Here is a 25,000-nt window from a genome sequence, read left to right as displayed (position 1 = left end):
GTGTGTGTGTGTACCTGGTCTCAGGTGTGTGTGTGTGTGTACCTGGTCTCAGGTGTGTGTGTGTGTGTGTACCTGGTCTCAGGTGTGTGTGTGTGTGTACCTGGTCTCAGGTGTGTGTGTGTGTGTACCTGGTCTCAGGTGCGTGTGTGTGTGTACCTGGTCTCAGGTGCGTGTGTGTGTGTACCTGGTCTCAGGTGCGTGTGTGTGTGTACCTGGTCTCAGGTGCGTGTGTGTGTGTACCTGGTCTCAGGTGTGTGTGTGTGTGTACCTGGTCTCAGGTGCGTGTGTGTGTGTACCTGGTCTCAGGTGTCCCACGGTGTCAGCGAGACTTCCTTTCTTCACCTTCGTGATGAACGCACAGAGACGACCAGACGACGTCATCTTACCACCAACCACCTGAAACATGAGAGGACGTGAGGAAGAAGAGGAGGAAGAGGATGAAGAGGAGGAAGAGGAGCAGTAAAGAGCGCCACCTTGAGGCCCAGCAGCGAGGCGACATCAGCAGGAAGCGTCCCGTCCTTCATCCTCTTGTTCAGGAGAATTCGACCAATCAGACGCTCTCCATCTTTGGACGGTTGCCATGTGAACGGTTGCTGATGAACAATAAACAGGTCTCTTAGCAGCAGAGGTTTAGTCCATTCATGAATGCAAAGCACTGGATAACATCCCATAATAAATGAATATTAATAACAATAAATAATAAATAATTTACCGCTGGAGGGCCAGGCTGATCCCACCACTGCCCGTCCATGTCTCCTTAAACATCCAGCAGGAGACAGCAGAGGTCAAAGGTCAGAGAGCAGGGGTCAAAGGTCAGAGAGCAGAGGTCAATGGAGGAGGTCATAGTTCTGGATTTATGAAGAACATATGTAAAACACAGCTGGTTCCTCACAGCCTTTCGAAGCTTTGGCTGGGTTCTGAACCTTTCGTGGGTTTGATCTACGATCACGATATGTTTTATAATATCACATCCTAAAATAATATCACGCTCCCCACTGCTGGTTTTTAGTCCAGAGAAAACTCATCTTAACAAAGATGGCGCCGCTCTGACGTCCTGCTGCTTTGACCTGAATGTTCCTTCTGCTCTTCCTCTGCTTCTACGGGCTCAACATGTCGTCCGTAATCCGTCTTTACACACACAACTGCACTGTGCAAAGCAGCTTTAAACACGCACACGCACGCACGCACGCACGCACACACACACACACACACACACACACACACACACACACACACACACACACACACACACACACACACACACACACACACACACACACACACACACACACACACACTGCAGGAGCCTACTTACAGGTCTGAGCACCATTAAGGTGAAGAGGAGGTGAATCTGCAGCTCCTCACAGTGTCAGTGGGTGTTTTTGCCCTGAGCTCTGGCTGCAGGTTCATACCTGAGAGCGTAATGAGAGTCACTGGTAACGAACCTTTGATCCCATTCTGCCGTCTGTCCTCCCTCTAGCTTACAAATCACTGCAGACGTATGAACCTGCTGTTAGCCTGTTAGCTCGGCCTGTTGCTGGTCATCTAAAAGTGATCTGGTTAGTCAAACAGTGAGCTCGATGCTGGTGGATGTTGGTTAGTTGTTGGCAACATTGCAGTGCTGCTCCCTTTCCTCCTGCATAACTACCACATCTGAGCCACAGAACTCCAGAAGATCACCATGAAACCTCTAGACCTCCCTATCAACAGAATATCCTGCCGTTGCTGTGATGTTGTCTGGCGGGCCTGCAGACAGGTTGTGATCTGGTTGCTGCTTCCTGCAGTCTCTGTTTTCACAGTGACTCCTAAGGCGAGCTCGGTGAGCAACCCTCTGTTAATCCAAGTGAACAGCAGTAGAGGCGCTGCGGTGGATCTCCAAGGGTCTGTAGGCCTGATGGAGGGATGAATATTCACCTGGTCTTGTTATTCTCCGGTTGTCTTAAGGGCAGCAGCAAAAACTCTGAGCTGCTTCGTCAACCTGAGAGAAGGCGCAAAGAACCCTCTGAGCCAATCAGAGCTCCTTATCTCTGACCAGGTGACTTCTGGCCCAATGACAGCAAGGGAGCAGATTAACTTGTTAACATGATTGTCTTCTGATAGACGACCTGCAGCAACTGCAACATGTCCAGCAACTGTAACTGCAACATGTCCAGCAACTGTAACATGTCCAGCAACTTTACTGCAACATGTCCAGCAACTGTAACTGCAACATGTCCAGCAACTGTAACATGTCCAGCAACTTTACTGCAACATGTCCAGCAACTGTAACTGCAACATGTCCAGCAACTGTAACTGCAGCATGTCCAGCAACTGTAACTGCAGCATGTCCAGCAACTGTAACTGCAACATGTCCAGCAACTGTAACTGCAACATGTCCAGCAACTGTAACATGTCCAGCAACTTTACTGCAACATGTCCAGCAACTGTAACTGCAACATGTCCAGCAACTGTAACTGCAGCATGTCCAGCAACTGTAACTGCAACATGTCCAGCAACTGTAACTGCAACATGTCCAGCAACTGTAACTGCAACATGTCCAGCAACTGTAACATGTCCAGCAACTTTACTGCAACATGTCCAGCAACTGTAACTGCAACATGTCCAGCAACTGTAACTGCAGCATGTCCAGCAACTGTAACTGCAACATGTCCAGCAACTGTAACTGCAACATGTCCAGCAACTGTAACTGCAACATGTCCAGCAACTGTAACTGCAACATGTCCAGCAACTGTTACTGCAACATGTCCAGCAACTGTAACTGCAACATGTCCAGCAACTTTACTGCAACATGTCCAGCAACTGTAACTGCAACATGTCCAGCAACTGTAACTGCAACATGTCCAGCAACTGTAACTGCAACATGTCCAGCAACTGTAACTGCAACATGTCCAGCAACTGTTACTGCAACATGTCCAGCAACTGTAACTGTCCAGCAACACGTTGAGCAACTGTAACTAATTTCCACTTGTAGAGCTCGTGCCTTGGGGCTCGGCAGTAAGAGGCTTATGTTGCTGAGCTCATCAGGACTCCAGAGCCACGTGTCTGTGATCTGGTGACGAACTCGTCTCAGCTGCAGCTCAACAAGCTAATTGTGTGATATTCTTTAGTCCAAGTGGCTGATTACCCGCTGAACAACTTTAACATCTAAACACTTGACTCTCTTCTTCTTTTAGCGTCTCATTTTCATGTTGTTTGTTCTGCTAAGGTTAACTACCTCTCTTTTGCTCAGCGTGTCACATGTTGAGCTATTCGCATTCCTCCTTTGAAGATAACAGTATATGTGATGAGTGTCGTTGAGGACGCCTTTGCTACCTCTCGTCTCAGATGGATCATCTTGGGGATGGAGCTATGGAGCTACTAGCTCATTGTCTCTGGACTCCATAGCTCCTCTCAGGAGGACCATGAGGTAGGAGGCTCGCTCCATGGTATAACCCTTAGACACGCATCTTGACGCTAGCGTCACAGAAGCTTGAGAGCATGTGGCGTTCCAGGTCTGGAGGAATGTAGCCAGCATATAGCATGTAGCCACCTAGCCTCTTTTAACTAGCACTTAGCATGTAACCACTCACTGTCGGGCTCCTCACAGCTGGTGGAGTCCGGCGTGGTCACCAGTTCCTCCTCTGAGCTGCTGAAGTTACCAATCACGTGCATCTTCCCCATGCCCCGCCCAATCTGGGCTGAACTCTCATTGGCTTTCTTCTTCTTGAGGGCGGAGCTTGCGTCTAGTTGTTGCCGAGGTAACAAGCTGCTCCACGGAGAAGTGGGGCTGCTGTGATTGACGGCTCGGTCCACAGAGAACGACCTCTGACTTCCAGATCCGACCAATCGATGAAGCCGATTCTGACGGAGCGCTAAGTGCAAAAGCACAAGTCAGGTGGAATTCCACCTGGAGGTCTCGGGGGCGGGAGGAGGGGGGGCTCTACCTGGAGGTCTCAATGGGGGGAGGGAGGAGGGGGCCCTAACTGGAGGTCTCAATAGAGGGCGGGGGGGTGGGGGGGGCTCTACCTGGATGTCTCAGGGCCAGGTGATCGAGCTCGCTGGTTCCCATGGAGACGTCCTTGGCCTCTTCGCTTGGCTTCACCAGGTAACGTTCCAGGTTGGGGTCGCTACGGTAACGAGCCAGAAACTCTTCTTCCCGCCGCCGCTTGTCCTGAACCAGAAGAGAATCAAATGACGACCGATGCACTCTATGACTGAAATACCTGCCGTGTCAAACTCACCTGTGAAGGCCAGCGGCCCCGCCCATCGCGCAGCTCCTCCTCGTTACCACGGCAGCCGTGTGACGACCTCGCTCGGGGGTCCAGCCCGCGGTCAGACGGCGAGCGAGGCATCCGGCCCCGCCCGCCGTCATAACACGAGCCAGAGGAGCTGGACTTCCTGTCAGTCACACAACACCGACCCGTCACCCTGCCGTCACTCTGCTGTCACCCTGCCGTCACTCTGCTGGCCATCACTCTGCCGTCACCCTGCCGTCACTCTGCCGTCACCCTGCCGTCACTCTGCCGTCACTCTGCCGTCACTCTGCCGTCACCCTGCTGTCACTCTGACGTCACTCTGCCGTCACCCTGCTGTCACTCTGCCGTCACTCTGCCGTCACCCTGCTGTCACTCTGACGTCACTCTGCCGTCACCCTGCCGTCACTCTGCCGTCACCCTGCCGTCACTCTGCCGTCACTCTGCCGTCACCCTGCTGTCACTCTGCCGTCACCCTGCCGTCACTCTGCCGTCACCCTGCTGTCACTCTGACGTCACCCTGCTGTCACTCTGCCGTCACTCTGCCGTCACTCTGCCGTCACCCTGCCGTCACTCTGCCGTCACCCTGCCGTCACTCTGCCGTCACTCTGCTGTCACCCTGCCGTCACTCTGCCGTCACCCTGCCGTCACTCTGCCGTCACTCTGCCGTCACTCTGCTGTCACCCTGCCGTCACCCTGTCACTCTGCTGTCACCCTGCCGTCACTCTGCCGTCACCCTGCCGTCACCCTGCCGTCACTCTGCCGTCACCCTGCTGTCACTCTGCCGTCACTCTGCCGTCACTCTGCCGTCACCCTGTCACCCTGCTGTCACTCTGCTGTCACCCTGCCGTCACCCTGTCACCCTGCTGTCACTCTGCCGTCACCCTGTCACCTTGCTGTCACTCTGCTGTCACCCTGCCGTCACCCTGTCACCCTGCCGTCACCCTGCCGTCAGCCTGTCACCCTGCCGTCACTCTGCCGTCACTCTGCCGTCACTCTGCCGTCACCCTGCTGTCACTCTGACGTCACCCTGCTGTCACTCTGCTGTCACCCTGCCGTCACTCTGCCGTCACCCTGCCGTCACTCTGCCGTCACCCTGCCGTCACTCTGCCGTCACTCTGCCGTCACCCTGCCGTCACCCTGCCGTCACCCTGCCGTCACTCTGCCGTCACCCTGCCATCACTCTGCCGTCACTCTGCTGTCACCCTGCCGTCACCCTGTCACTCTGCTGTCACCCTGCCGTCACTCTGCCGTCACCCTGCCGTCACCCTGCCGTCACTCTGCCGTCACTCTGCCGTCACCCTGCTGTCACTCTGCCGTCACTCTGCCGTCACTCTGCCGTCACCCTGTCACCCTGCTGTCACTCTGCTGTCACCCTGCCGTCACCCTGTCACCCTGCTGTCACTCTGCCGTCACCCTGTCACCTTGCTGTCACTCTGCTGTCACCCTGCCGTCACCCTGTCACCCTGCCGTCACCCTGCCGTCAGCCTGTCACCCTGCTGTCACTCTGCCGTCACCCTGCCGTCACTCTGCTGTCACCCTGCCGTCACCCTGTCACCCTGCTGTCACTCTGCTGTCACTCTGCTGTCACTCTGCTGTCACCCTGCCGTCACCCTGTCACCCTGCTGTCACTCTGCTGTCACCCTGCCGTCACTCTGCCGTCACCCTGCCGTCACTCTGCCATCACTCTGCCGTCACTCTGCCGTCACCCTGCTGTCACTCTGCCGTCACCCTGCCGTCACTCTGCTGTCACCCTGCCGTCACCCTGTCACCCTGCTGTCACTCTGCTGTCACCCTGCCGTCACCCTGTCACCCTGCTGTCACCCTGCCGTCACTCTGCCGTCACCCTGCCATCACTCTGCCGTCACTCTGCTGTCACCCTGCCGTCACCCTGTCACTCTGCTGTCACCCTGCCGTCACTCTGCCGTCACCCTGCCGTCACCCTGCCGTCACTCTGCCGTCACTCTGCCGTCACCCTGCTGTCACTCTGCCGTCACTCTGCCGTCACTCTGCCGTCACCCTGTCACCCTGCTGTCACTCTGCTGTCACCCTGCCGTCACCCTGTCACCCTGCTGTCACTCTGCCGTCACCCTGTCACCTTGCTGTCACTCTGCTGTCACCCTGCCGTCACCCTGTCACCCTGCCGTCACCCTGCCGTCAGCCTGTCACCCTGCTGTCACTCTGCCGTCACCCTGCCGTCACTCTGCTGTCACCCTGCCGTCACCCTGTCACCCTGCTGTCACTCTGCTGTCACTCTGCTGTCACTCTGCTGTCACCCTGCCGTCACCCTGTCACCCTGCTGTCACTCTGCTGTCACCCTGCCGTCACTCTGCCGTCACCCTGCCGTCACTCTGCCATCACTCTGCCGTCACTCTGCCGTCACCCTGCTGTCACTCTGCCGTCACCCTGCCGTCACTCTGCTGTCACCCTGCCGTCACCCTGTCACCCTGCTGTCACTCTGCTGTCACCCTGCCGTCACCCTGTCACCCTGCTGTCACTCTGCTGTCACCCTGCTGTCACTCTGCTGTCACTCTGCTGTCACCCTGCTGTCACTCTGCTGTCCGTCAGCAGCTGCTGTAAGAACTTCAGCTGCTGCTTCACTGCAGCTGGTGGAACGTTTACTTGTTTCAGACTCAACCTCTTAACATTAAAAATGTATTTAAGTTCCAGTGATGGATTTATTATTATTCCTGAGTAGCAACAGACCTACAGGAAGTCAAAATAATAAAAAAAAGAACCTGACTTCTGGTCTCTGGTAGTTTTCTGGATGAATCTGTGTGTTTGTTGGATTTGTTTGATCAACACAAAAGTATTTTAAGGTGTAACACATAAGCAAAATGATTTTAGATTTTTTGTTGATTAACTACATAAAGTCAGTAAATTGCAGAACGATCAAAATGATCAACAATCAAATGACTGAAGGACGAAAAAATAAACTCATTATCCATTTAGATTAAACAGAACGCAAAGATAACAATACATAATGTTTACAGAACAAGAAATACATCATATAATAACACAGAAATAACAGTTTCTTACAGTTTGTCTGTCGGTCGTTTGAAGCTTCACACACACACACTCAGACACACAAACTCAGACACACACACTGAGACACACACACTCAGCAGGTTTATAATCTGGATCATAATTGAGGCCCCGCCCCTTCTCAGACAGACTGTGCTTCAGACATTACTAGTTAGTAGTAACATTACTAGTTGGTGTTAACATTACTTAGTTATCATTACTTAGTTAGTAGTATTCTGGTCAGATATTGTGCAATATAATAATAAATGTGAGAATTAGCTGAAGCGTGGTTCTGTCTTCTCCTCCAGGAGACGAGCAGCTGTGGAAGTAGCGCTGAGCCCCCCCCACCTCTGCAGTTAGCCGTTTGTAGCTTAGCAGACCTCCAAATGAGTGTTTGGGTCGGTGTGACCGAATCATTAACAGCAGTTGGTGCTTAGCTAACGCAACTAACGCTGAAGTAGGGAAGTGTTATGTTCCATCATTAGAATGAACACACTGTAGTTTATTTCAACTCAACAGAACGATGTGAGATATTAACTCATTAATAACACAAGTATTTCTCTTTTTGTGGAAATTTCAACTCTGTTCATCCTGACAGCTGATCTAATGAATAATAATAATAATAATAATAATAATAATAATAATAATAATAATAATAATGTCTCCTTTATTAATCCCCTTGGGGGAATTCTTCTCTGCATGTGAACTATAAGGAGATTTCCACCGACCCCCGGCTGGAGTCTCCCTCGTACAATCAAACTAAAGGCTAAAAATCTTCATATAGCAATAATAAAATTAAATAAAAAGGAACTATTTTTATGATTGATGATATGTTAAAAAATTTGGATTCCAGCTTCACAAAAGATTCTTAAACTGAATCTCGTTGTGGTTCTGACTCTTACACGAAGACTGAACATTTGACAGACCAAACGATGATCTAATGCGCTAAATATATTTTCTACTTTCTGTTGTTTGTAGGCAGTGACAATATGAACTTGAGATTTCCTCCTACTGATCCGGAGTCAGTTCTGACCGCTCTTAGCTTCCACTCCGGTTTCAGTCGCCACGTGTCGCGCCACGTGTCGTTTCATGTTTGAGACCTGCGTGAAGGTTTTGGCACAAAAAGAGCAACTGAAGGGTTTCTCTCGGGTCTCCCCTGTGTGCTGTGCCATGTGCCGCTTCAGATTCCCTCCTTGTGTGAATCTGATGCCACAAAGGGAGCAGCTGAAGGGTTTCTCTCCGGAATGCGTCCTTAGGTGTTTCTTCAGAGCTCCACTCGCAGTGAAGCCTTTAGCACAAACAGAGCAACTAAATGGTTTCTCTCCTGTGTGAATTCTCATATGAGCCTTCAAGTTGTGCTTGTGATTAAATCTGTTCCCACACTGACGACAGCGAAACGGTTTCTCTCCTGGTTCCACCTCCGGGTTTTCCTCTGGTTGGCTTTTGTCCAGCTCAGAGTGCTCGCTGCAACACTTGTGTCGTCTGAAACCCGAAAGCCACGTGAACTTTTTGTCACAGACGCTGCAGCTGAACTGTTTCTCTCCCGTGTGGACGGCTGTGTGCTGAGTCATGTGAACCTTCTGTGTAAAACCTTTGGCACAAAACGGGCAGCTGAATGGTCTCTCTCCTGTGTGAAGTCTCTCGTGAGTCTTCAGATTTACCATCCGGCCAAATCTTTTCCCGCACTGCAAGCAGCTGAATGGTTTCTTTCCGGTGTGACTCGTCATGTGACCCAGAAGCGACCTCTTACAGCCAAATGTTTTACCACAATCTGAACAGCTGAACGGTCTCTCTCCGGTGTGAATTCTCACATGAGTCTGCAGATGTTCCTTTCGGCCAAATATTTTCCCACAGTCAGAGCAGCTAAACGCTTTCTTGCCGGTGTTGCGTCCTGCATCAGAGTTTGAACCCAACTGTTGTTCTCGGGTATCCGTCCCGTCAACATCACTGAATTCATCCTTAAATTCAAAGTCTCCAGACTCATCATCAGGATCTGGTTCTCGATCTGAGTTCCTGTCTGGTTCTGGTTCTCCACAGTCCTCTCCATCAGATTCTGTTTCCATGTGTTCAGTTAGTCTTTGATGAAGCTGTGAGGACTGAGCTTCCTCTTCATCATCTTCACTCTTCACAGGAGTGAATGAGAACTTGATACCAGCCTCCTCCAGCCCTTGAAGCTGCTCTCCCTCCTGACTAGTCCAGAGTTCCTCCTGTTCCTCTTTAATGTGAGGGGGCTCTGTGTCCTCCTGTTCCTCTTTAATGTGTGGAGGCTCTGGATCCTCCAGGTCCTCTTTAATGTATGGGGGCTCTGGGTCCTCCAGGTCCTCTTTAATGTGTGGGGGCTCTGGGTCCTGACTGGTACAGGGTTTGTGACACTGAGAAGATTCACCGGCACACTCGTGTCTCTTGAGCTGATAAAGCCAGGTGAATCTTTGGTCACACCCTCGGCAGGTAAACCGGTTCTCCTTGGTGTGGACAGACGTGTGTTGTGTCAGATGTCCTCCGTGTTTAAAGCTTTTACCACAAATGGAGCAGCCAAACAGTCTCTCTCCTGTGTGAATCATCTTGTGTAAGTTTAGATTGTCCTTGTGGCTGAATATCTTTCCACACTGGGAGCAGCTGTATGGCTTCTCTCTGGTGTCCTTAGTATGTCTCTGAGAGGACGCAGCAGCACACTGATGACTCTTGAGCTGAGTGTACCACGTAAACCGTGATTTACAGAAACGACAGCTGAAGCGTTTCTCTCCTGTGTGGATTGACATGTGATACGTCAGATTCACTTTTTGAGTAAAACTTTTGCCACAGAACGAGCAGCTGAAGGGTTTCTCTCCTGTGTGAGTTCTCATGTGGACCTTTAGATGTAGGCTGCGGCCAAATACTTTGCCACATTCAGAGCAGCTGTATGTTTTCCTGACAGTTTTACTTGTCAGATCATCAACAGGGACTTCAACAATCTTCAGGGACTTTAAAATCGAATGAGGTACTCTGTTCTCCGTCCGATCTTCACAACTCACTTTCGTCTTAAACTCCAAGGACTCGGAAGAATTTGAATTCCAGAGTGGTTCCTCCTGACTGGTCCACAATTCCTGTTCCTGGTACTCTTTAATGTGAGAGGGCTCTGAGTCCTCCTGTTCCTCTTTAACGTGTGGGGGCTCTGGGTCCTCCTGGTTCTCTTTACTGTATGGAGGCTCTGGGTCCTCCTGTTGCTCTTTAATGTGTGGGGGCTCTGGGTCCTCCTGTTCCTCTTTAACATGAGGGGGCTCTGGGTCCTCCTGATCCAGACTGGAGATCCAGTCCTGCTGCTGAACCTCTTCTTTAACCACCAACAGCTTCTGGACGTCTGTAGGAAAAAGAAAACACATATTGAAGGAAGTGTATGTTCAATTCAAGCTTAAAAAGGTGCTTATACACGAGGGGGCGTTCATCTGCAAGAGAAGACTAGTATATATATATATATATATATATATATATATATATATATATATATATATATATATATATATATATACACACATATATATATATATATATATATATATATATATATACATATATATATATATATATACAGTATATATATAGAAAAACGACTCCTTCAATTCAATTTGGTTTATTTTGCCCAAATTCACTAAATACAAATTCTCCTCAGAGCTTAACAATCTGTACACATAGAGATTCTGTCCCAGGACCTCACATCAGAAACAACTTCTAAAAAAATAGAAAAAGAGACAGGAGGCAGGAGATAGGAGACAGGAAGCAGGACCGATTCATAGAAACTTGAGGCGAGGAAGCACAAAGGCTCCGGGGAAGAAGTAGATTTAGTAATGTGCATTGAAGAGACATGAATTCATCCAGAAGAGGGAGGAGCTTAGTGTATCCTAAGATGTCCCCCAGTCTAAGCCTATAGAAGCATATCTAGCGGGTGGACCAACCTGAACCAGACCTAACTATAGACATGAACCAGCCCTAACTATAGACCTAAACCAGTCCTAACTATAGACCTGAACCAGTCCCAACTATAGACCTAAACCAGTCCTTACTATAGGCCTGAACCAGTCCTAACTATAGACCTAAACCAGCCCTAACTATAGACATGAACCAGTCCTAACTATAGACCTAAACCAGTCCTAACTATAGGCCTGAACCAGTCCTAACTATAGACCTGAACCAGTCCTAACTAGAGACCTAAACCAGCCCTAACTATAGACCTGAACCAGCCCTAACTATAGACCTAAACCACTCCTAACTATAGACCTAAACCAGCCCTAACTATAGACCTGAACCAGCTCTAACTATAGACCTGAACCAGTCCTAACTATAGACCTGAACCAGTCCTAACTATAGACCTGAAATTGAACAAGTCCTAACTATAGACCTGAACCAGTCCTAACTATAGACCTGAACCAGTCCTAACTATAGACCTGAACCAGTCCTAACTATAGACCTGAACCAGTCCTAACTATAGACCTGAACCAGTCCTAACTATAGGACTCTCTGTAGGAAAGAGGTCATCAGTAAGTCCTGAGGTTCTAGCTTCTAGGTGAGACGCTACCTTCACTGACCAATCACAGCGCATGTTCATGGTCACATGGCCCTGTGACCAATCACACGTCTCGGTCTCCAGAAGGTTCTTCATGTCTTCTAACAGGCTGCTCTTCCACAGAGGAAGAGAGGAGACATGTGATTGGATAAAACATGCTGTTAACCAGGAAGAAGCCATGAAGAGGCATGAAGGAACAGATGAACACATGAAGGAGGAGATGAACATATGAAGGAACAGATGAACACATGAAGGAGGAGATGAACATATGAAGGAACAGATGAACACATGAAGGAGGAGATAAACATATGAAGGAACAGATGAACACATGAACCAGCAGATGAACACATGTAGGAGCAGAGGAACACATGAAGGAGCAGAGGACATGAGAACATTATAATACATGGAGTGTGACTTTAAAAAACAATTACATTATAATATATATATATATATATATATATATATATATATATATATATATATATGTTCTATATATATATATATATATATATATATATATATATATATATATATATATATATATATATACGTATATATTTATATATACATACATACATACATACATACATACATACATACATACATAGTGCAGCAGACGCTGCAGCAGCTCTCCACCGGCTGTCTGGCCCAGTGCATGATGGGAAATGCCGGCCCTTAACGCTCAATTGTTGACTATTAGTCTCAGGTTTGATCTAAAACTATATGTTGTGTGGTTTATAATCCAAAATTGCATTTGTATAACACACATCAAAACCAGTAGTAATGTATTTCACAGGCAGACATAAAAACAACAAAAGATGCAGATATTACACAAGTATATATATATATATATATAGGGGTTAGGGTTATATATATATATATATATATATATATATATATATATATATATATATATATATATATATATATATATATATTTATAGTCACATATAAATGAAATCAATCGTGAACCGTGAACTACAACTAGACTACAGATCGGAACTAACAGGAAGTATTTTATTCTGTAACTTCCTGTTAATACTTTAAAGGCAGCTGAAAACTGTCCGACTTGACCTCCGTTCGTCTTCAGCGCCTCCCGCAGCTCTCTGGACTCCAGGAGAGAAGCAGCTCTCACTTTTAACCCGTGTGTCGTGTTGTCTGATCACGTGACCTCGCCGGGGTCAAAGGTCACCTGTTGTCGCGATAACGCCAGACTACTGCTGTTAAATAGCAGCTGTCGTTAGCTTAGCATCAGCAGCAGCAGGAAGCAGAGAACCCACCTGTTCTTCTTCGCGGCTCCATCGCGTGCAGCAGCAGCAGCAGCTTCCGGTCTCGCGCTGCTCGTTGACCGAACAGAACTCTGGGATGTTTCGCGGCGTTGTTGTTTGCAGCTAACGGTTCACCGGGAGCCGCTGCAGATCGCGGACCGGATGACGACACGGCCGGGAGATTTCAAAATAAGAGAGATTATCACTGATTACCGACCAGAAACGTTGGTTTGGTGATATTAACGTGAATAATGTCGGAGCTGCTGTCGCTGTAGCTACGATTATGAAACATGCATATTCATTCATTTATTACGTTTTAATGTATACAACTCATATAAATACGTCTTATTGTGAAGGCCTGCGACGTTGCACCGGAAGCTCTAACACTTGTTCAGCAAAATGGCGTCCAAATCACAAAATGTCTGCTGCTTCATTTATTTAGCAATAGTTCATTTATTGTTGCTGCATTGGAGTCTAAAATAATAATACATTGGAAGTATTAATAATTATAAATATAAAATAATAAATCCCAAAGTTATAAAAAAATATTATAAATATAGTATAATACATCCCAACTTTATAAAATAATATTATAAATATGATCAAAATATTCCAAACTCATTATTAATATTAGAAATATACATATAATTTAATAAATCCCAAACTAATACAAAATATTATTAGAAATAATATAAAATAATAAATGGGATACAGGGGGTACGAGAGGTAGGAGCCTGTATCCTCATATGAAGGTGTTAATGTAAGACACACATAATTATAATATAGTATATATAATACCACTGTCATGCTGGAGCTCATTTTAAGGACTTGATATAATGTGAGTCATTATATTTTGTTTTAATAATTTATGAGAAGTAATTAAGTAGCAACACATGGTACTGAAGTACTTAGAAATATCATTTAAATATTGATTGTTCTTTCGTACTTACGGTTGAATGCACTTATTGTCAGTCGCTTTGGATAAAAGCGTCAGCTAAATGATATGTAATGTAATGTATATTATAGTATTCTGTTTTATTGTGAAGGCCCGAGGAGCGGAAGTGGTGTGAGTGTTTCCGGGTCGCACAGTGAGCGGCTCCGCTGAGTGGAAAGAAGGACACAAACACGGTGTACTTTCCTTTAGTCTTCTGGGCCTCCATCAGTGGGAAATGTCCACATGTCAGGATGTCCAACATGCATCCAAACGGCGGCTCTAGCTGCGGCTCGCGGACCTCCGACTGGACGTTTGGAGACATCCGGATACGAACAGGAGCAAAGAGCTGGATGTGGTTTTAAAGGCCGCCATGGAGCTGCGGAGAGAAGCAGGTTGGTTTCCTTCTGCCGCCGGAGACATGTCCTGCTCCTGTGCTGCTAAGCTACCGCTAGCTGCTGCTAAGCTACTGTTAGCTCCTGCTGTCAGCTGCTGGTATTTATATACTCCACTGCATTAGGTAGCTACTTGTACTACACTGGAGTATTTATACTGTGTGTGTGTGTATATATATATATATATATATATATATATATATATATATATATATATATATATATATATATATATATTGTTGATTCATGGTATATTTAATATATATTGTGTGTATCAGTGGTATCACCACGTTCAGGCCCCGCCTCCTCAACTCCACTGTAATAAAATGATCAAACTCCATCTTTACTTTTTCAAATAATAGAATATAGAATGTAAATCTCTTTCAGGTAAACCAGACCATTTTGTTAGAATAATGAAAATAAAGTTTTATCATGAAAATGACATTGTGGCTCAAATAACTTGTTTTACACTGAATATCTTTTCTAGATAAAAACTATAACTTTCACCTCGTGAAAACAGAGTACAGCACCCTCCGTCCTGGACTTGAGCCAAGTGCTCATGTCCCTTTCTGAGTCTTAGAAAGGTTTTGAACTTCTTTGAAGCCAACTGAAAGTCCTTTTCCATAGTTAATCATTTAATCTAATTAGTCTCCGAGACCGGCAACCACCGCAGCTCAGCCCTTCTGGCCGACCGGTACCCGTCTTTAAACACGGCCCAGGCTGCGGACATGCTTCCATGAGACCATACTGGTACTGGGAGGTGGTGTTTGGTGCATCGGCACACAGTCAGACTTCCCTCAGCGACTCGCTCTTCACCTTCTTGTTCTTCTTGTCCAATACGGCAACGTTCAGCGGGGGCTTGATGCCTCTCGTCCAGTTCTTCTCCAGGGGTTTGGTTCCAGGACCGGGGCTCTGCACCCAACTATAGCTTGTTGGTACCAGTCTGCGAATCCACGGGTCACGGAGGCCCAGTCCCCGCCGCCACCTCTGGTGGCACAATGCATATTTTGGGGCTGTGTGGACTCCCTTGCCCGGGACCTCCCCTCCTGGGGCCCTGGTGTCACATTTAATGCAGTGTATCACTGATTATGTTCTTAATGAAACAAAAACTATTAAATAAAAATACTCTCACGACAGCAGGTTACAGGTCGATCTCTGGCTGTCAAATGAGCTCTTCAGGTTCCTGAACAAATAAAGGACACGACGTTACTGACTCGACTATCTGTTAACCTTATGAGAATATTAACTTTGATAATGCAGAGGATAATGTTTCATATATTTTAACAGCAGATCACCATAACCAAACTCCTTCCAGCATCAGTAAAAGATGCGTCAGACACTTTAGATCTTCATCGTCATCTCTTAACTGGAGTAATGTGTGAACTCGTCCAGCACGTAACCTCTCCCCGTTACAGGTGCTCCTTCCAGCCGGGTCCATGAGGCTCTGAAGGGAATTGAGTCTGAGGTGACCCGCGTCAGAGCCGGTCCACCGGTGGTCCGAAGGAGACCCCTCAGGGAGGCGAGACCTCCACCACACCTGTCTGTCATAGGGCTAGAACCTTTGGAGTCACACACCAGGTTATAACAGGGGCAACTGCTGAAAGTTTAGGGAACTCTGATTTGGAGGCTTCCCTTTAGAGGTTGAAGTCCAGTGGCAGACTCTGCTGTTACTATTACTACTAGTGAGACTGATTCTGATGCCGCTACTACTACATGATTATGGTTATGATACAAAAATGTAATTTCACCTTTTTAAGCTTGACTTTAACATAAACTCTTGGTTTTCTTCAATGTCTTTTTCCTGTTTCCCGCAGACGTCCAGAAGCAGTTGGTAGTTAAAGAAGAGGTTCAGCAGCAGAACTGGAGCTCCAGTCTGGACCAGAACGACCAGAAGGACTCAGAGCCCCCACACATTAAAAATGACCAGGAGGACCCAGAGCCCCCACACATTAAAAAGGACCAGGAGGACCCAGAGCCCCCACACAATAAAAAGGACCAGGAGGACCCAGAGCCCCCACATATTAAAAAGGACCAGGAGGACCCAGAGCCCCCTCACATTAAAGAGGAACAGCAGGAACTCTGGACCAGTCAGGAGGGAGAGAAGCTTCAAAGGCTGGAGGAAGCTGTTATCAAGTTCTCATTCACTCCTGTGAAGAGTAAAGATGATGAAGAGGAAGCTCAGTCCTCTCAGCTTCATCAAAGACCTGAACAGATGGAAACTGAATCTGATAAAGAGGACTGTGGAGGACCAGAACCAGACAGAAACTTAGATCTTGATAAGAATGGAGACTCTTCTGAACTTGAGACTGATAACAGTGATGACTGGAAGGAGACCAAAGAACCTCAGTCGGGTTTAAACTCTCTGAATAATTATGTTTCTGTCGGTGGTTCCAGATGTAGAGCTGGAGAGAAACCATTTTGCTGCTCTCAGTGTTGGAAAAGATTTGTCTTTGAGAGAAATTTGATGCAACACATGTTAAAGCATACAAGAGAGAAACCATCCAACTGCTTAGTCTGTAAGAAAAGTTTTTCACAGAGTGGGAACTTACTGAAACACATGAGGATCCACACAGGAGAGAAACCATACACCTGCTCAGTTTGCGGAAAAGCTTTCAGTGATGGTGGAAATCTCAAAGTGCACATGAGATCCCATTCAGGAGAGAAACCATTCAGTTGCTCACTGTGTGGGAAAAGATTTGGCTTCAAGTCGCATCTAAAGAAACACGCAAGAACTCATACAGGGGAGAAACCATTCAGCTGCTCAGTGTGTGGAAAAAGCTTCAGTGATAGTGGGAATCTGAAAGTGCACATGAGAGTGCACACAGGAGAGAAACCATTCAACTGCTCACTTTGTGAGAAATCTTACACACAGAGCGGAGATTTACAGAGACACGTGAGAATCCACAGAGGAGAGAAACCCTTCAACTGCTCAGAGTGTGGGAAAAGATTTGGCTTCAAGTCACATCTGAAAAAACACGCAATAACTCACACGGGAGAGAAACGGTTCAGCTGCAGTGTTTGTGACCAAAGATTCACTCGGCTTTATCAGCTCAGGAGCCATAAATGTGTTGGTCATCGGTTCACTCATCTTCATCAGGAGAACCGAGAGGATGAACCTCCAGCCAACGGAAAACCTCAGTCAGGCTTAAGCCTTGTTCATGCTTCTGCGTCAGGTGTAGGTACGCCGTCGACACACACCCCTACGCCGGAGACATAAATCCTAACTACGTGTTGCGTTGAAGCGGACCGCAAGCGCTGTGATTGGTCCGCTCAGAACGTAATTTCCGCATTTGCTTTTTTTTTTTAGTGGTCGTACAGACCACCTCCACAAACGTCTTCTCTGTCGCCTACGTTTCAACATTTGCAATAAAAGCATTTGCTCTTCAATATTGATGAGCCCTAACTCCAAAACCCCTGAAACCACACAGCCACACACACCTGGCGACATGGCCGTGAATTGCAGAGCAACGCGGTCCGTCGACGCAGAACTTCAAATGCTCAACGACGGCGTCAAGTAAACGGCGTAGGTACAGCGTCGACTGGACGCAGAAGCATGAACTAGGCTTTAGAAGCTGTAAATAAGAGGGATGTGATGTGCGAGACCAATGACAAACAATTGCTGCTCAGACATATCTGAAAAGAGGAGAGAAACCCGTCAGCTGCTCAGTGTGCTGGAAAAGGGTTTGACGTGATTCATCAGGAAGTCACATCTTAATAGTCAGCTTTGTGTTTTTTGACAAAAATGCTGGTTTAGATGAAACTCCACACACCTGTTCTTATTAGCAGACTTACCTCTTTGCCCTTTGGTGTTATTGTGCCTCCCTGTGTTCAATGTAGGAACTGCATGTCCCACAATGCACCTGTGTTAAAACTACATTCTGGCTCCAACGCATCCCTCAGACTTGTGGGCCACTGGTTCCTTCCTCATGAAGTTCACTGGTTGGTAAACGTCGTCATACTTTGTCTGAAGCTGCCAGACCGCAGCCCAATGAGGCCGGTGGTTTGAGTCCGGGGGATCTGGATCGAGATGTGGACCCGGACCTGGACTCCCCTGACGAGGTCCACAAGGACCCTGCTCTGGCCTGATGGAGGCTGGTTAGTCCAGCTGTTGTATTATGGGATGTAACTCAGTGTCTAGAAACAGAATATGAAGTTCCTGAGTTTGGATCTTTACTTTTGGTTTCCTCCAAAATAAAGTTAATCTTTATCCCCACAAATGTTCTCGTCAGATTTTAATATTCAATATTTATATATTAAATGTGTATATATATGTATATAACATTATTCAAATAATACAATGTTTATTAATATCAATACACATAATATACATATACAGAAGGTCCTGAGAACAGTACATCAATGTTCATCAATGTACTTCAAAGTGAATCAATGTACTTCAAACCAACAGGACTCAAGTGTCGTTGAATTCTGCGCGTTAGAGGCAGAACCACTTATTATTTGTAATAATAGTTATGAAGAATGCACTAAAGTGTTGAGTTGTTAGAGTCGGATATGTGTGAAATAAACACATTTATTACTGCTTAAATTAGATTACTTTATTGCGACGGCACAGTCTAAGGACTGACGTCACCAGAGCAGGAAAGAGAGGAATAACCAGAACCTTCAGAATAAAACACAGAATAAACAGATTACAGGATGTTGGTGTGTGTTCTTCAAAAAACAGGAGAAAGAAGAGGGTGATGTGATTGTACGTTATTATTAATAATAATCTGATTGTTAATGACCTATTTAGTACTTGGTCATATTTTTATGTATGTATATTTCCTTGTGTAGTCTTTTTTTTTTATACCAGGCTTTTACTCTGAAGGCCAGAAACTCAACTGTACCGGAAGTGGTGGTCCTCACTCTGGCTAGCTTGGAACAAGATGGCGTCCGCGCAAAGCGGAGAGACCTTTTTGTCTGTGGAGAGAAACTGAAGCTAGCTTAGCGTGTTAGCAACATCGTCGTCGGGACTGTTGGATGGAGAGCAAACGGGCTTCGTGACGGAGTTTGTGTGGAGAACAAGTTGCTGTCGTCGTGTGAACATGTGTAAAGTCCAAATGCTGAGAGCGTTGGTGAAGCAGCGACTCACTGCGGCTGCGCAAGAGATATTTGGGCTGTTTGAAAGAACGATAGCAGAGTACGAGGAGGAACTTTCTGCTTCTAGAGACGAGAACGAGCGACAACGGAGACTACTGGACGCTGTTTTCAACCCGGAAGTCCGGGTCCACAGAGCAGGTTGGTCTCTACTTCTTCTCTGGTGAACTGACCTCAGGTCAGCAGGTTGGTCTCTAGTGGACTGGTTGAAGTTTAACTTCTATTTAAAGTACAGGCTCTTAAACTGCACAATCTTATTCTTTGGAGACACTTTGTTTTTTCGGTAACTGAAAGCGAATGAAGTATGAAATGGTCTTGACTTCTTCAGTGATGATGTCATTTGGGAATCTTTGAGGTTTTAGTTCAGGACGTTAGTCTCCAGATGATTGATTGATTGATTGATTGATTGATTGATTGATTGATAGATAGATAGATAGATAGATAGATAATTACTTCATTGATCCCCAAAGGGAAATTCAAGGTCCAAGTAGCTTGACACATCATACAACATAATATATACAAACACACACTATTACAAAAGATTGTCCAAAAGAAAAGAAGGCTAACATAGCCAGTAGGGGGCGTGTTGTGCAGGCTAACATAGCCAGTAGCCAGTAGGGGGCGTGTTGTGCAGAGGGCTAACATAGCCAGTAGCTAGTAGGGGGGCGTGTTGTGCAGGCTAACATAGCCAGTAGCTAGTAGGGGGGCGTGTTGTGCAGAGGGCTAACATAGCCAGTAGCCAGTAGGGGTGTTGTGCAGGGGGCTAACATAGCCAGTAGATAGTAGGGCCGTGTTGTGCAGGGGGCTAACATAGCCAGTAGCCAGTAGGGGTGTTGTGCAGGGGGCTAACATAGCCAGTAGATAGTAGGGCCGTGTTGTGCAGGGGGCTAACATAGCCAGTAGCCAGTAGGGGTGTTGTGCAGGGGGCTAACATAGCCAGTAGCCAGTAGGGCCGTGTTGTGCAGGGGGCTAACATAGCCAGTAGCCAGTAGGGGTGTTGTGCAGGGGGCTAACATAGCCAGTAGATAGTAGGGGGGTGTGTTGTGTAGGGGGCTAACATAGCCAGCAGCCAGTAGGGCCGTGTTGTGCAGGGGGCTAACATAGCCAGTAGCCAGTAGGGGTGTTGTGCAGGGGGCTAACATAGCCAGTAGCCAGTAGGGCCGTGTTGTGCAGGGGGCTAACATAGCCAGTAGCCAGTAGGGGCGTTGTGCAGGCTAACATAGCCAGTAGCCAGTAGGGGGCGTTGTGCAGGGGGCTAACATAGCCAGTAGGGGTGTTGTGCAGGGGGCTAACATAGCCAGTAGATAGTGAACCCTGTATATAAGTTGTGAGTGAGTGGGTTGGGGGCTGTGCATGTTTGAGGGGGAGGAGACTATGCAGAGAAGTCTAACACAGTAGCTTTGATACTTTGACAGGTTGAACAGTTGTATGACTCTAGGGATGAATGATTTACCCAGCCTATCGGTTTTGATATGAATCCTCCCATGAATCCTCCCAACCGGGCCAGTACCTCACAGAACCTCCTTTAAAACACAGAACCTAAGCTTCAACATTTAGCTAGTATGTATAGTATAAATGTATCAAATAATATACATGAAAACAATGACAATGCATTTTGGATATTAATGCAGAGAAGTTTTAATAGTGTCAGAGGGAGGAGTCTGTTTGTTCACCAGAGGTTCTGTGTCTGCTAGTTTTAGGTTCTGTGTCTGTTGGTTTTAGGTTCTGTGTCTGCTAGTTTTAGGTTCTGTGTCTGTTGGTTTTAGGTTCCGTGTCTGCTAGTTTTAGGTTCTGTGTCTGTTGGTTTTAGGTTCTGTGTCTGCTAGTTTTAGGTTCTGTGTCTGTTGGTTTTAGGTTCTGTGTCTGCTAGTTTTAGGTTCTGTGTCTGCTGGTTGTAGGTTCTGTGTCTGCTGGTTGTAGGTTCTGTGTCTGCTGGTTTTAGGTTCTGTGTCTGCTGGTTGTAGGTTCTGTGTCTGCTGGTTGTAGGTTCTGTGTCTGCTGGTTGTAGGTTCTGTTTCTGCTGGTTGTAGGTTGTAGGTTCTGTGTCTGCTGGTTTTAGCATACAGAGCTCTGAAGCGCCCTCCAGAGGGGAGGACGTGAACAGCTTGTGTCCATGGTATGAGGGGTCCCAAAGCTGCATGATGGACTAAAATATGCATCTATTAGTACTTAGTGGTATGCATCTTTTAGTATTGAGCGATATGCGTCCTGGAATATTGAGCCGTATGCATCCTGGAGTACTGAGCCGTATGCATCCTTTGGTACTGAGCCCTATGCATCCTTTGGTACTGAGCCGTATGCATCCTTTAGTACTGAGCCGTATGCATCCTTTAGTACTGAGTCGTATGCATCCTTTAGTACCAAGCTTTTTCAAGTGCTATATGAATACTATTTGTTATTCTTCATATTTCTTTGTAACATCTGTGTGTGTTTCCTGTTTCCTGCAGACGTCCAGCAGCTGTTGGTGGTTAAAGAAGAGGTTCAGCAGCAGGACTGGAGCTCCAGTCTGGACCAGAAGGACCCAGAGCCCCCACGCATTAAAGAAGAACAGGAGGAACTCTGGACGAGTCTGGAGGGAGAGCAGCTTCAAGGGCTGGAGGAGGCTGGTGTCAAGTTCTCATTCACTCCTGTGAAGAGTGAAGTTGATGAAGAGGAAGCTCAGTCCTCTCAGCTTAATCAAAGACTAACTGAACACATGGAAACAGAAGTTGATGGAGAGGACTGTGGAGGACCAGAACCAGATCCTGATGAGGAGGATAGAGACCCTTCTGTACCTGAGACTGAGGAAACAACTAGTGCTGAGATCCCTAAATCTAAGAAACCATTCAGCTGCTCTGTTTGTGGGAAAAGATTTCATTCCAGGACACACCTGACGGTTCACATGAGAATTCACACAGGAGAGAAACCCTTTAGCTGCACAGTTTGTGGTCTAAGGTTTAATCAGAAATCCAACTTAATCCGTCACGTGCAACGACACACAGCAGAGAAACATCACAGCTGCTTAGTTTGTAAGAAATGTTTTAAATATAGAGGAGACGTCAGGAGACACATGAAGAGCCACATCAGAGACAAACAGTCCACTTTCTGTGTTGGTGACTCAGAAACTAGAAACAGTTGCAGTGGACCTTCTGATTCAAACACTCCAACAAATATTACAGCAAGTGATGAGGGACGGAGTCCTGGCAGGAAGTCACATACCTGCTTGCAATGTGGAAGAATATTTTGCAACAAGACAAATCTGACAGTTCATGTGAGAGTTCACACAGGAGAGAAACCGTATACCTGCTCTGTTTGTGCAAAAGGGTTTGCTCAGAAGGCAAACTTAAACCGTCACATGAGAGGGCACACAAGAGGGAAACCCTACGTCTGTTCAGTTTGTGGGAAACGTTTTAGATCTGAAGGATATGTTATAAGGCACTTGAGAGTCCACAACATTTACAGAGACCCAGGGAGGCGTTTAAATCCTGGAGACCTTTCTAAGGCAGAAGTCTTGGACGTGAAGCATAATCCGGACAGGAAACTATTCAGCTGCTCTGCATGTGAAAAAAGATTTGGCAACATGTCGAGTCTGAAGGTTCACATGAGAGTTCACACAGGAGAGAAACCATTTTGCTGCTCAGTCTGTAATAAAGGGTTTACTCAGAAGGCAAATTTACTGCGCCACATGCCTTGTCACACGGGAGAGAAACCCTACAGCTGTTCAGTTTGTAAGAAATGGTTTAGATTCTCTGGAGACGTAGTGAGACATATGAAAGTCCATAAAAGAGAGACACCATCCTCCAGTCTGGACTAGGAGGACCCGGAGCTCCCACACATTAAAGAGAACCAGGAGGACCCAGAGCCCCCTCACATTGAAGAGGAACAGGAGGAACTCTGGATCAGTCAGGAGGGAGAGCAGCTTCAAGTGCTAGAGGAGGCTGGTATCAAGTTCTCATTCACTACTGTGAAGAGTGAAGATGATGAAGAGGAAGCTCAGTCCTCTCAGCTTAATCAAAGACTAACTGAACACATGGAAACAGAAGCTGATGGAGAGGACTGTGGAGGACCAGAACCAGACAGGAACCAAAACAAGAAGCTAATAACTATGATGATGATGACTGGGAGGAGACCAGAGTGAGCTGCACTTTATTGGTGAAACTTTTACCAGGAAGTACTCTCTGAAGGTTCACATGAGACGCCACACCGGAGCTGCTCCTTGTGTGGAAAAGGTTTTGTTCAAAACTATCACTACCTGGAACACACAAGGCACCACACAGGAGAGAACACCAGGGCTGCAACTAACAATTATTTTAATAATTGATTAATCGGTCAATTATTTTTTGGATTAATTGGATAAAAAAATATTTTTAAAGCATTCATTTGCAACCTTTTGTTATTAAAACAGAACTGACTGCAAATTCACAGTGAAAAAAATCTTAACAATAAATAATTTATAAAAATAAAGAAATACAAATCAGAAAACTTAACAGGATTTGTTTGAACGTCAGAACTTGTTCTCGACAATCACAGACACGCACACTCACAAACGCTCACACGCATGCACAGACACACAATCACAGACACGACCACTCACAGACGCTCACACACATGCACAGACACACAATCACAGACACGCACACTCACAGACGCTCACACACATGCACAATCACAGACATACACATGCACAGACACACACAATCACAGAGTACACACTCAGAGAACAAGAGATGACATTCCAGAAGTAACCACTCAGTTTCAACGGATAACTTACGTACTGCAACTAAACAAAGGTTGTTCATTAGATATGGAACTACAAATCCCAGCAACACTTCCTCTGCATGAAGCCCCATGATATCAGACTGTTGAACACAGGTCTGTAATGAAATTCGTTGCCAACTTTTTTGACTAATCAATTTTATCGATTCGCTGTTGCAGCCCTGGAGAACACCTTCGACTGCTCTGTGCGGGGAAAGGTTTGGTCATAATTTCCGACTTCAGGAACACTTGAGAACGACATGAGAGAAACCGTTCGGTTGCCCTATCTGCCGCAAAGCTTTTCATTAGAAGTCCATCTTGAATAATCACATGAAAATCCACTGCAGGTGATTTCAACCGAGCTGTTCAGTTTGAGGAAGGAGATTCATGCCAACGGCAAATCTGATGGGACGAAGTATGAGATGGAAAACATCCTCGGGGTCGCTCGGGGAGAGCGACAGCAGTAAGTGATGTTCTCTGCAGCGCCGAGAGTTCAACTAGTTGAGAGAAAAGTTTCTTCAGGACTTTCAGTTTGGACTGTGAATTTATGTTTCTCCAACAAGCAAACAAGAAGACAGAGAGACAACTGGTGGACATAAAATGTCATTACATGTCTGCATGTTGGGGTCTTCAACTGATTGTTTTCATTCTTTAACCCAATACACATTCAATATATCATTAGAAATGATAATTTCCATCATTCTTACTGATTGTTAGAAAATAGGCATTTTCAGATCAACAAACAAGTTCCACAAGGAAAAAGTTAAGAAGAACAGGAAGGT

The 25,000-nt window shown here is 46.5% G+C and overlaps 4 protein-coding genes across 7 annotated transcripts in view; 2 read left to right on the top strand and 2 right to left on the bottom strand.

The window, feature by feature from the left end:
* The window catches only part of LOC137779347 (regulating synaptic membrane exocytosis protein 2), a 10,437-nt gene extending 5,895 nt beyond the window's left edge, over positions 1-4,542 (bottom strand). For all 3 annotated transcript variants that reach the window (XR_011077048.1, XM_068567010.1, XM_068567009.1), the window contains exons 1-5: positions 4,221-4,542; positions 4,006-4,150; positions 713-756; positions 474-593; positions 297-396 (exon numbers count right to left, since the gene is read on the bottom strand). Coding sequence is in view for 2 of the 3 variants with exons in the window: in XM_068567010.1 (XP_068423111.1) it covers positions 297-396; positions 474-593; positions 713-756; positions 4,006-4,150; positions 4,221-4,331 (520 nt within the window). In the remaining variant the exon portion in view is untranslated. The remainder of the gene's footprint in view (positions 1-296; positions 397-473; positions 594-712; positions 757-4,005; positions 4,151-4,220) is intronic.
* Positions 4,543-6,724: 2,182 nt separating this feature from the next.
* LOC137779354 (zinc finger protein 665-like) lies at positions 6,725-13,562 on the bottom strand. The gene is made up of 2 exons (XM_068567019.1): positions 13,074-13,562; positions 6,725-10,593 (listed from the first exon to the last, which is right to left on the bottom strand). The coding sequence occupies exons 1-2, from the start codon at positions 13,093-13,095 to the stop codon at positions 8,279-8,281; spliced, it is 2,337 nt and encodes a 778-aa protein (XP_068423120.1). The 5' UTR covers positions 13,096-13,562; the 3' UTR covers positions 6,725-8,278.
* Positions 13,563-13,960: 398 nt separating this feature from the next.
* On the top strand, positions 13,961-18,584 carry LOC137779357 (zinc finger protein 436-like). 2 transcript variants are annotated; one of them, XR_011077050.1, is made up of 3 exons: positions 13,961-14,387; positions 15,803-15,965; positions 16,202-16,335. XR_011077050.1 is itself a non-coding variant. In XM_068567022.1 (2 exons), the coding sequence occupies exons 1-2, from the start codon at positions 14,366-14,368 to the stop codon at positions 17,602-17,604; spliced, it is 1,425 nt and encodes a 474-aa protein (XP_068423123.1). In that variant the 5' UTR covers positions 13,984-14,365; the 3' UTR covers positions 17,605-18,584. The 2 variants fall into 2 exon arrangements, 1 of the variants encoding a protein (XP_068423123.1); XM_068567022.1 differs by lacking the exon at positions 15,803-15,965 and having other exon boundaries at positions 13,984-14,387; positions 16,202-18,584.
* Positions 18,585-19,268: 684 nt separating this feature from the next.
* The window catches only part of LOC137779356 (gastrula zinc finger protein XlCGF57.1-like), a 6,037-nt gene continuing 305 nt past the window's right edge, over positions 19,269-25,000 (top strand). Inside the window, exons 1-2 of the mRNA XM_068567021.1 lie at positions 19,269-19,625; positions 21,932-25,000. The exon at positions 21,932-25,000 is cut by the window's right edge and continues 305 nt beyond it. Coding sequence (XP_068423122.1) covers positions 19,433-19,625; positions 21,932-23,277 — 1,539 coding nt within the window. The 5' untranslated portion in view covers positions 19,269-19,432 and the 3' untranslated portion in view covers positions 23,278-25,000. The remainder of the gene's footprint in view (positions 19,626-21,931) is intronic.

This window comes from Clinocottus analis, unplaced genomic scaffold (genome assembly GCF_023055335.1).
Source record: "Clinocottus analis isolate CAN_PGR_092001 unplaced genomic scaffold, fCliAna1.0.p SCAF_74, whole genome shotgun sequence".
NCBI lineage: Eukaryota > Metazoa > Chordata > Actinopteri > Perciformes > Cottidae > Clinocottus > Clinocottus analis.
This window is presented reverse-complemented; position numbering and strand designations above follow the sequence as displayed.

Excerpts from the sequence above, each read along its gene's own strand:
- LOC137779357 (XM_068567022.1), top strand. The coding sequence starts at position 14,366 with ATGGAGCTGCGGAGAGAAGCAG. Across the intron at positions 14,388-16,201 it reads GGAGCTGCGGAGAGAAGCAG|ACGTCCAGAAGCAGTTGGTA; the intron begins GTTGGTTTCCTT and ends TGTTTCCCGCAG.
- LOC137779354 (XM_068567019.1), bottom strand. The coding sequence starts at position 13,095 with ATGGAGCCGCGAAGAAGAACAG. Across the intron at positions 10,594-13,073 it reads GGAGCCGCGAAGAAGAACAG|ACGTCCAGAAGCTGTTGGTG; the intron begins GTGGGTTCTCTG and ends TTTTTCCTACAG.